General features: G+C 33.2%; 1 protein-coding gene across 1 annotated transcript; it reads right to left on the reverse strand.

The window, feature by feature from the left end:
- Positions 1-179: 179 nt before the first annotated feature.
- Positions 180-9,148, reverse strand: LOC106075975 (iron-sulfur cluster assembly 2 homolog, mitochondrial-like). The gene is made up of 4 exons (XM_056022293.1): positions 9,051-9,148; positions 5,721-5,871; positions 2,946-3,061; positions 180-2,363 (listed from the first exon to the last, which is right to left on the reverse strand). The coding sequence occupies exons 1-4, from the start codon at positions 9,089-9,091 to the stop codon at positions 2,189-2,191; spliced, it is 483 nt and encodes a 160-aa protein (XP_055878268.1). The 5' UTR covers positions 9,092-9,148; the 3' UTR covers positions 180-2,188.
- Between the last annotated feature and the right edge of the window lie 2,197 nt (positions 9,149-11,345).

Below are 11,345 nucleotides of genomic sequence, written 5' to 3' on the forward strand. Positions count from 1 at the left end.
CGTATGGTACACTGTGATAAGTCAGAATGTTAATATTTTTAAAATAGAATAATAGCTTAATCCTCAATTGGCCTGCATGATCATACTTAATGTATGATCTAGTCAAAAGAAAACTTCTCTGATGATATGTTTAATTTAAGCAACAACTTGTGGTCAATTTATAACAACAGAAACAAAGGTTTGGAGTCATAATAATAAAGCTTCTTTTATTATAGCAATCTTTTTTCAAATCCATTTCTGATATCAAATAACAATTTGTACAGAAATATAATCAAGACCCTCAAGATTTCATTGGATCTTATAGATTTAACTGAATACAAGACTTTTGGACATTTAATACTTGCAATGTTTGAGAAAAGAATAAAAAATAGAGGAAAATTTAACTAAATATTATTTAGAAAAGAATGTTAGATAAAATAAGAACATCTCACTAAATTATCAAAAACTTTGAGATCAAGCTTATCAAGAAAACTAACTAACCTTGACACTAACCCTAAAAACTTCATCAACTCTAAAACTAACTTTTAATACAGGTATGTCTCAATCTTTAGCATTTCACCTCCAAAACCAATTAAAAAAAAAAAAAGATCACAAAGAGAGTTTATGTTCAACTACAAGCTGCCAATAAAATTGATGAAAAACTTGGGAAATCTCGACTGACATGACATTTTTACTTGACAAGTCAGATCAAGTTTGCTCATTCCAAGGGAAATAAATCTTCAAAACAGTAAAATTTTCAAAATACTGGTACATTCATGAATGGCCAATGGACTACTACCAATTAAATTTTGAAAAATAAAAAAAAAACATTTCAAAAACTTTTTTGCTCGGGTTAACAACCATGTAAAGTAATTTTTGACAGTACTATTTAAATCCCTATTTGTAATATTCTAATGGCAATAAATTGCAAAACAGCGCGTCCATATAGGAGGTTTTGTTAGCTGTTGTCCATATGTATATGTATACCTTAGTACACTGACCTCACAACTAACATTCCTAGAACAACGGCTCTCTCAACATTAGATTAATGCAACACACAATCATTCAACTCTAGTGCTCTTTAGATAATAAAAAAATGGGACAGAATGATTTGGTCAGGATGCAAAACTGAATCAGAGAGAGAGTAATTTTTTTTTGATATCTTAATGAACAGTGGACCAGAAGGATGGAAAACCTCTAATTGGTTTCCCTTTAATACACACGCATAAAGAAGTAACTCTTCCTGTTAATCAGTTAATTGTAACCTCTAACTAGTTTCCCTTTAATACAGACACACACTCAAAGGAATTAATCCTTCCTGTTCAATGTGGCCATCAAACATGCACTTGTCCACTCAATGAACTAGTGACTGAACATAGCATTGATAGATGTCTTAGAACTACGTCAACAACACTTCTCTAAGGCTGAAATCACATGAAGGCTGGGAGGACAAAAACTGAAACGGGACTGATCTTGAATATCATGACCTCATACTTTAATAGACTATTCATGACATTAGAGGAGCTGGGGAAAGTGTGTGTGTGTGTGGGGGGGGGGGGGGAAGGTCGACAAGATGGTGCCACTACTAATGGCTGATCTCAATAAAGATAACTTGCTATCCAATGCACCACCAGCACAGAAAGACCTAAGTCCATCATGGCTGAGATGCACATAAATACAGTTTTATAGTTATGTCATTCAGCCATGCCATAAATTATTTCAGCAACAATCAATGGTACTGGCATTAGTATTGAGTATTTAAATATATAAAAACAATTTTAAATACATTACATAAAACATTTAGCTGTACACAAGCAAACAAACAAAAATATTCACATTATTAAACTGAGACTAATCACAAAGCATTGTGGGAAAAGGGGGGGGGGGGTATTCATAACGATAACATTATTAGGGTTTCATAAGCCTAACACTACTTATATTTACAGTCTTAGTTAAAACAAAAAAAAGAATACAAGGCAATACACACATTGCAATGAGATAAAAATCAGTTACCGGTACTTTGAAGGTGGTCTTGTCTATAACAATTTGTGCTAATGAGAAGGGTAAAAAATAATTAAACTTTTAATATGGTTTGATCAATAAAAGGAGTTTGATCACGTTTCCTTCCACACATCATGGCCTACACATCCCCATCGCTGAGGTAATACAGGATATTTCTTCTTATACCAAAGCGTTTAATTCACAGTATCTATAGTTTGACTGAGAAAGATGATCCACACGAACAACCTTGCTCTGCTTTGGGATTGTTTATGATACGGAAAGAGGATCTGATCAGTTCATGGTAAAAATCAAGAGTTGCTCCCCGCACAAAGTCTAAAGACATTTTATCAATTACCACTTTCACTCCATCTCTCTCAAAGATTCTGTTGATGAGAAAAACAATAGTAGCATTAATTCTAATCACCTACAAACAAAAAATATTTATTAAAAAAAAATAGGTATACAGTTAGTTGTAAAACATATATTAACTTAACATTATATTTAACAAAATCTAGTAAACTAACTAAGTCCTTAGATCAATGCTAAAATTTAAAATCTTGTTAGGTATTGGACTAAACGGTAAAAGAATAACACCTGGCTGTTGAATTGAGTGTCTTGAGTTCAAATCTGATGTAGACTAAGAATATTTAATTGGGAATATAACTCTAGATAACCTGTTTCTCTAAAAACAGTACAAGTACAGAAACCTCTCGCAATTACAATTCATCTCAAAGTGTGTTTGCATAGAGAGATGACATAACAAAATACAGGGAAATCCTGGGAATTTTATTTTAAAAACTTACTAACAAACACACATTTGTATTTAGTGAACACCAAAGCTGAAATCAATCATATACAATTAAATGGAGAATAAAATTGAATCAGAAACAATTTTCCTAAAAATTCACAAATAAAGAAGAACACAATTCTATTCTGTACACATCAACTTTTACTTTCATACTCACACATCTTCCTCTGTGATTGTAGGCTCCCAGTTAAACTTGTACTGAAATCCTGAGCATCCACCGCCTTCCACTAGAATTCGCAAATTGTTGACACCATCACTGATTTCTTTTAACCTCTAGTCATTAAAATTTCAAACAAATTTTTGGAATTATTTTTTTTTAAAACACATCATATCATACAAAATAATACAAAGATTTTTTTTTTATTCATTTGATTTTCTTTTGAAAGTAAACTTTATATTTGGTTTGGAAGGAGTTGACTTGAAATTCATCGATGATTTTATTAACGGTATCTTAAAAAACATTCCATTTTATAATGCATTCAATTTTTAAACAAAACTTTTTCTTTGTTTACTTATCTAATGCAGTTATATTATTTTTTTAATAAAACAAAAGATTAAGCCTACTCACAATTATATAGTAAGGGCAAACAAAAAATGATTATTCAAAGCAGCAGAATTAACTCTTTATCTCCTAATTAACGATACTATCGTTTGTATTTGTGTTATATAAAAAGAGTATGCATTCTCCTATAATTCTATACCAAAACGTTTTCTGTTTACAAGCAAAAATGCTGTAGTTATCGAAGTTTAATCATAACAGGGTAGAATGTACAAATGTGAAAAATGAACAATTCTGTCAGAACAAGAAGGAAAATAATTACAGAGATAAAGAGTTAACTCCAATGACCTAATACTGATATTATTAATATTATAATTGTAATTCTCAATTCATTTAATCCTAAGTTATTTACTATTATTTTGCTTATTGAAATGATTCTATAAATAGGTAGTTGCTAAGCTGGATATACAATGCATGAATTAGAGGTTATGACCTGGGCAATTATAACAATACATCTAAAGAAATCAGACTCCTTCCATCACACCTGCCTCAGAAAAATTATCAAAACCAAATGGCATTAAAAGGTTTTAAATATAAAACTGCTTTAAAGAGTTGATCTACATCAGATAGCCTGGAGCGCAGATGGTGTACACACCAGAAGTAGGAAGAAGGTATTAAACAATGTAGCATGTAGTGATTTCGAATGCCTAACCTGTGACTGTGGATATATATATCAAGTATTTGGTCACATCAAAATTTGCAAAGGGAAAAGAACGTCTCTCAAGACACAGAGTCTCTGATCAACATGCAATTATAATGAGCCCATGTCTAGTGAAGTAATGAAGACAAGGCTCATAGGTTAGCTAGAAAAACACTTGAAGACTATATTCCAAGAATCCTTGTGATTGTTTAATATTAAATAACAACAATTCTTTGGAACTAAATAGCAGAACGAAAGAGTGTGCCTTAACACATTCAACTACTACAGAAACTTATCCTTGCGAAAATGCAGAATGAAAATTTTCAAAAGTCACAAAAGTTTGAACTTTGTTTTATAGTTTTCAGACTTTCATTCAGAAATAAAGATTATTATGACCTAGCACAAACTTCCGGTGGGAAGCAGGCAAAGTTCAATGGTGACGACAGTCTGAAGTGTATACCACACGACCAGGCAGTCAGAAGACACATGCCTGATCACATCCCCCAAATTATCAATATTGGCTCACCAGTGAAATCTGTTCATGTGGAGTGTCACCAGAGAATGCTGACCATGTCCTTCAAAACTGCATTCTTTACCAAGAGGCCCGAACAAGAATCTGGCCCCAAAACACCCCAATAGAAAGATATGGAATATGGAAAGTTCCCTGATTTGGAAACCACTGCACAGTTCGAGGGGCCAAGTGCGCTTGAACTTGGCTTGGCTACCTAGAAGGGGGCTTGAGGTTCGACACCCGACTCGGGCAGAGTTGTGTTTACTGAGCGCCTAAAGGCAGCTTGGAAAAACAACTCCTAGATACCCCCTCCCCCCCACTGGTCCACAAATGAGATTGGACCAAAAGCGCTCTGAGCATGCTATAAGCATGAAAGTAGCGCTATATAAAAGCTATAATAATAATAAAAAAAATTTTTTAAAAATATATTGGTCTAGTCATCACAACGATCTTCTTCTTCTAGCCAGCTTTTTGCTGCTGAGCTGTCAGCTCTTTTGCAGACTGTGCCAAGGAAAAAATAGTGTGCTGTTTACTTCAATTGTTCAGCATTGCCGTACAGGGTGTTGGTTATATTGGGCTGGAGCGGTAGTAGGGTCTGCCTACGGTGGATTAGGAAGGGGCATTCAAAAGGATATGGTTTACGGTTTCATAAGGGTGGGCGCAGTGTCTACAAAGGGGGAGTTGGGTGGGATTTATTTTATTGAAATGGTAATTTAAAAGAAGTGTGTGTCCTGTCCTTAGTTGGAAGATTGTAGATTGCTCTTTGCGGGGGAGGAAGTTAATACTGTCCAGTTTGTTAGACATGTTTGTTTTTTTGTACATGGCTCTGCCTGTGTTTCCTGTTGCCCATTGGTTGAGCCACTCCTCTTTGTGGTTGTTGATTAACATTGACCTTAGGGTGAGGTAGCTAACAGGTCTATCTGGTTGTTCCATAGATGATCCTGCCTTTGAAAGCTTATCTGCCCTTTCATTTCCCATGACGCCAATGTGTCCAGGGATCCACTGTAATGTGATGTTGATGTTTAATTCTGGCCCCAAAACACCCCTATAGAAAGAAAACTATATGGAAAGTTCCCTGATTTGGAAACCACTGCGCAGTTCATCTCATATATTGGTCTAGTCATCTCAGCGCTTCAACATAATAATGTGAATGAGGAAGAAGGCTCACCATGCAACAATGAGTATCATAATGTGAATAATTGTTGACATGTAAAATCTCTACCTTTACACAGCTATCACTTATGTGTAGTTCTTCATCAAGGTCAGACTTTGGTAACTCTGTTGTTGTAGCCAAAGATTTTGAGCCTATGTCTGTAGATGAAGGGATTGCTTTCCTCAAAGAATTATGCAGTAAAGGTTGTAGCTTTGATGAGCTGTAAATGACAATTCATTCACTATTGAGATTTAGAAAAGTATTTTTACATAAATGATTAAAAAATAAAAATAATAGTTTATAGTAATAAACAACTTACTGTACAGATGTCCAATAAATATAAGTTAAATTGAAATCAACTTGCACAAGTCATAAAAATGTAAGATTTTGTAAAATGTTTAAAAGTCTTTTTAATTATTTTTTTCCAGAAACATCATTATTTTATTATTGTCAATTATGACACAATGCATTCTTCTATGGATGATTACAAATTAAGTTACACAAGATCTATAGGAGTTGTATAAATTCTTGGCATACCTACATTCAGCCTACTGTTGTTTTTTTTAATCATGAAAATTAGAATACATAAATAATATGATAACGCAAATGACAGTCATTTATTGATTTATATAAACCATTGAATTATCTAATTCTTATTCTAGAATGTCAACATTAATAATAATATATTATATATTAATATATATAATTATATAGATTTAGATCTATGACATCTATTGTATAAGATTATAATAAGATATATCAAATTTATACTAGATTTAGATTCTATTTAGACAAACTCACAAAGTAGTACAAGTTATAGATCTAAGTGAGGCCCGTGAGGGTCCCAAACTCTGTTGAAACACTGAAACACTTCACTGTCTTCAGTGAGACTTCACTAAGTTGACTAACAGTCAGTAATACTATTACACTAACACTGTAGTCCAGTGTAGTCTGTACTAACAGTTAACAGTAACAACATTTGACATTACTAACACTGACTAACAGTAATAATACACTAGTACTAGTAGTGACTATAGTGTCTATAAATAGGGCCTATAAACTACTACAGTTTACTACGACTACAGTGAGTGACTACACTGACTAGGGTACTAATACTAAGACTAGTAACTAGAGTAAAGTGCGAAGTTCGAGCAGCCCCGATTTGTCAAGAGGTTCGAACAGTTCACTTTTTATTGCTAAAACTTTTTTATTTGAATGTTTACCAAATTACTACTATATTGCTACTGCAAATGCACCTTTTTTCTTTACTTCCGACACATACTATTTCCTTTTCCTTGTAAAGGCTAAGTTCATGGTGAGGTCAAACTCAGGAGGTGTGGAATTATTCTTTTTTACTACCCGGTAGTGAAGGAAATGGGTAATGGGCTTAAGGCTATTTTTAAGTCTGATTGCTCATCAGCTTAAAGAGACTATTTGAAGTTGTGGAGGGTGGGAAATGGTGCAATGGATGGTGTTCTTGCGCTGGAGTAAAAAGAAAATGACTTTATAGTGAAAATTAAATATTAAAACATGTTTTTAGATATATTTTCTTTGATCTGTTCGAACCTTCCATCAACCCGATCGAGCTTACTAACTGGGGAAAAATCCGCTCTAGGAAAAGTACGCTTGGCGATACTTACCCTACACCTCTTTGACTTCGTATTTTATTTTAACTAAGCCTAGTGATACATTAAATCAAATCTGTTTTTATAGAAAAAAGGATGAGGAATTCAGAGATACCATCAGTTTTTTCATAAGTCAGACCGTTACGGTGCTATAAAAATCCAAACTTGAAAATTGCTGCCAACGGGCTTAATGCGCTCGAACTTCGCACTTTACTCTAGGTCTAGTAAGTTACTAGAATCTTAGAATCTAGTAACATTATAAGTAACAGACTACAGACTACACTCTGTAGTCTACAGTAGTAGTCTGTAAACTGTAGTCTTAAGTCTACAAATACAGACTATACACTTATTATCTTATAGAGTCTAGTAGTTATAGTTATATATACACTATAATACACTAATAATACAGTCACAGTCACTGAGTCACACTCACTCTCACAGTTAGGTACTTTGACAAAAAATTCAAAATAAATATATATGAACAGAAGCTATTTAGTTATGTAGAGCTTGCTGAGAGGGTTACAATGATACCACATTTATCTTTCTATGTTATATAGGAGCAAAGTTATGCCGTTTTATGTGTAGAAAAATGGACTATAGAAAATGTCCAAAAAGCTGTGATCGAAAAAAATGAATTTTCGTCTTTATCTCATCATAACTTTATAACCATAATAGATAAAAGCTTGAAATTTGGAACACAGCTACCCCATTATATGATTTTGAATTTGAATGTTTCATCTCACATGTAGCTAACATTCATTCACAGCTAATCCAATAGTTTGAAAATTGACTTCGATCCTTTTTCTAGAATGCCGTTTGGTAGAAAATTCCTCAGCTTTATAATATTTATAAATATAATGTAAATAAACACCTTGATAGCATTCTCTCCACTAGCTTGATCAAAAATAAGCTGTTAAGCTGTTAAACAATGCATAAATCATTTATACTTCATATTATCCACAAGAATTACTAATGTCTGGTGCCACATGTCGCTGCATCATGGAGTGACTTCATTTAACATCGTCAGGATGGACCCAAACTTGCCTTAATTAGCTGATTTCCTTTTATATTTTGTGTACCTAAATATAGAAAAAAAATATTTCTAACACTACTCTATAATAAAAATATTGATTGTGATACTATAGTCATAGATTGTTATGGTAGTTATAATTTTTCCACGTACCCATTTCGAAAAATAGCCTAATTTGGCATCATTTATAGCATGTTGGGGGAAGTTTTTTTAATTTTGGAGGACAAAATTTCATAAAAAAATAATGAAATAACAAACTTTAAGCATAAATCTAGGTCTAAATTCAATAAAAAATTCCAAGCTTGCTTAAAAATTATATTAAATGCAAAATCATTCTTACCTATGACTTTACTGTAAATTTTCTAAATAAATACGACTTTCATTTGTTGACAATGTGGTATCATTGAAAAGCTTAAGAATCCTCCTTTAAGATAGCATGAGGGTTTTTAAAACATGAAGCAAATGTAAAAACAACAATCAATCAACTAGCACCATGGTTTTGGAAGTCTAGCTATGGTGTTTCAAAACTATATAGCAGCTAGTCTAGCAGTTTATAGGTCAGTGGAGTAGGGATGTCAAAGTACCTATCACAGTACTCACACTCACAGAGTCAGAGTGACAACACTACTGACTACAGAGTCCAGAGGATGCATATTCTATTATGGCATAATCGATTTTCTAAATAAAACTAGATCTAGATTTGATCTAATTGTTATTTTATTATTTAAAAATTAAAATACTAACGTTTTATAAATATTCAAGGTTGCTCGTAAAGATGTCAACATTTTCTTATGTAAACTTAGAATCGAAACAAGAAGTACTGCCAGATTTTTTTCTTCTGGTTTTCATTTGCCAGGTAACAACATTATTTATTGATAAGATTTACACTTCTATCTATAATATTTAATCTAGATATTCCAGAGCTAGATTATTTAGGTTTATTTTAAAAAGTATATACACTCTTAAATTTCTATATTTTGTTTCTGTGGATTGTGACTAAGTTACTTACATGTAAGGGATCAATGATAATATCATAATTGCCCCCCCCCCAACCAAAACCAAAAAAAAAAAAAATCCATTCTCCACAATAAATTAGTTTTTCTCAAATATTTACTAGAGATCAACCACCCCTTTTCTCCCAAGAACCAAAATGTGACGTTCGCAACCTTCTTCCTTACCCTGCTAGGCGTCTGGGGAACTCTATCAATGTTTTCTTATTTCTGAGCTTTAGAAATTCATTCTCAAGGCGTCTACAACGCAGTAAGTAGAGCGTAGGTGAGACGGACCGATAGGGCCTATTGAAGTATGATTGAAGGCACTAGGATTGACTAGAGCATGTTCATAAGTAACGAGCTTTATCGTGGAAAGGTCAATATCATAGACTGGTCAATATCGTGTTCATAAAGACGTCTTGAAAGCGGTGTTGTGATTTAGTCCGGACTGTCCGTTATATATATTATACCCTTGCATGCGTATTAACTTAATACATACATTTGAATAAAGCTCGAAATTATCTTTTAAACTTGAATATATATTTTATTAAAATATATTTACAACTTTCAATCTCAGTGTAATAATAATAATAATCTGTCTTACAATTTGTGCATTACACCAAACAAAACATTGTAGCCTAACTATAGGGAACAAAAATGTTTTTCACACCTGACTCGCTCATAATTTACATGTGAAAACTTTATATCAAATTGTTTCTTTTTAATGCTTTGTTTTGCCAGGAGAACAAAAGAATGTTTGTGTGTTTGTCTTTAAATTGCTATCGGTGTCTTGTATCTCTTTTGTGATGGTAAAATCATAAAATCCTGACCCAAAATGGTGATTTTTTTTATTTCTAAAATCTTTTTAGCTTTTTTATGGATGTTTGTCTCAAACAGCTACCCAAATGTTGTTTTTTTTTTGCCAACGACTTTACCAGCAGCATTTAGGATTCTATGGAGTTTATTTTTAATGCTCACATTGCCATACCAGGCAGTACGTGACATTAAAACTTAAAATAATTGCAGATGTGAGCGTGATTAAAACATAGCCACGGCCTTTTCACTAACATTAAACGAGGACAGTTTTCTCAGTAGGCCTAATCGTAATCTTTGCTGCCCTTTTCTGCTGATGTAATCAGTATTTGCAGTAAAATTTAGTTTATTGTCTAGGATAGTACCAAGGTAGTTAAAAGTTTGCACTATTTCAATACTTTCTCCAGCTACACACAATATCATTTTCCTTCTTTTCCCTACGAAAATCGATTCAGCACAAGTTATACTACAAGATGTCGAAACATTTGAAAAATCTATCTCAACTCACTTAAAACCCCAGGTACTATCCTTGCCATTCAATATCCCAAGTTTTTTATTTTCTAGCAACATCGTCTCCCCTTCCACAGCCTTTTCGATCTCCTCTTTCAAGCACTCGTGAATAAAATCCGCCAACAAACAATGCAAACAAACTCCATAACAACCGGGCCTGTTTTGTTCACGAAAATGACTTCGACAGAACGATGATACTCGGGAGACCTTTGACCCTTCTGATGTAAGAATGAAATTTAAATTCTACTATTTTGACTGTTTACAGAAGCTTTAGCCAAGAAGAGGGGAATTTTACATCGAGACAGTTTAATGAGATTTACTTAAATATTTTTAATTATGCTTCATCTTGGCACATGACAGAAACGTATGATTTTCAAAACAATAATGGATCATTTGGTGTTATTACAAGGCAGGACTCAAAGAGCAAAAGGGAATTGGTGTGCCAGTTATGCTTAAGTTGTTTTTGTTGCTGATTATTTGCAACCAAGGTCACATAAATGAAATCGAAAATTGTGACTGGATTTCATAAGTGATGGAAATTAAGTCAAAAATTAGAAAATCACGATACGTCTGATTTTTACGGTCTGAAGAACATTTATCAGCCTTCGAAAAAATTGAAAGCATTGGCAGCCGGACGTAGGTTTTAGCTTTTTTAGGTTTAAAAAAGTTAGCAAGGCATTGATTGCTATGAATGACGTAAAGAACAGAAAATGTAAGGACATCT

Source organism: Biomphalaria glabrata, chromosome 3 (assembly GCF_947242115.1).
Source record: "Biomphalaria glabrata chromosome 3, xgBioGlab47.1, whole genome shotgun sequence".
NCBI lineage: Eukaryota > Metazoa > Mollusca > Gastropoda > Planorbidae > Biomphalaria > Biomphalaria glabrata.

Coding starts and splice junctions, on each gene's coding strand:
- LOC106075975 (XM_056022293.1), bottom strand. CDS start 9,091: ATGTTGACATCTTTACGAGCAACCTTGAATATTTATAAAAC. Junction 5,872..9,050: donor ACCTTGAATATTTATAAAAC/GTTAGTATTTTA, acceptor TGTCATTTACAG/CTCATCAAAGCTACAACCTT. Junction 3,062..5,720: donor TAAGTGATAGCTGTGTAAAG/GTAGAGATTTTA, acceptor TTTAATGACTAG/AGGTTAAAAGAAATCAGTGA.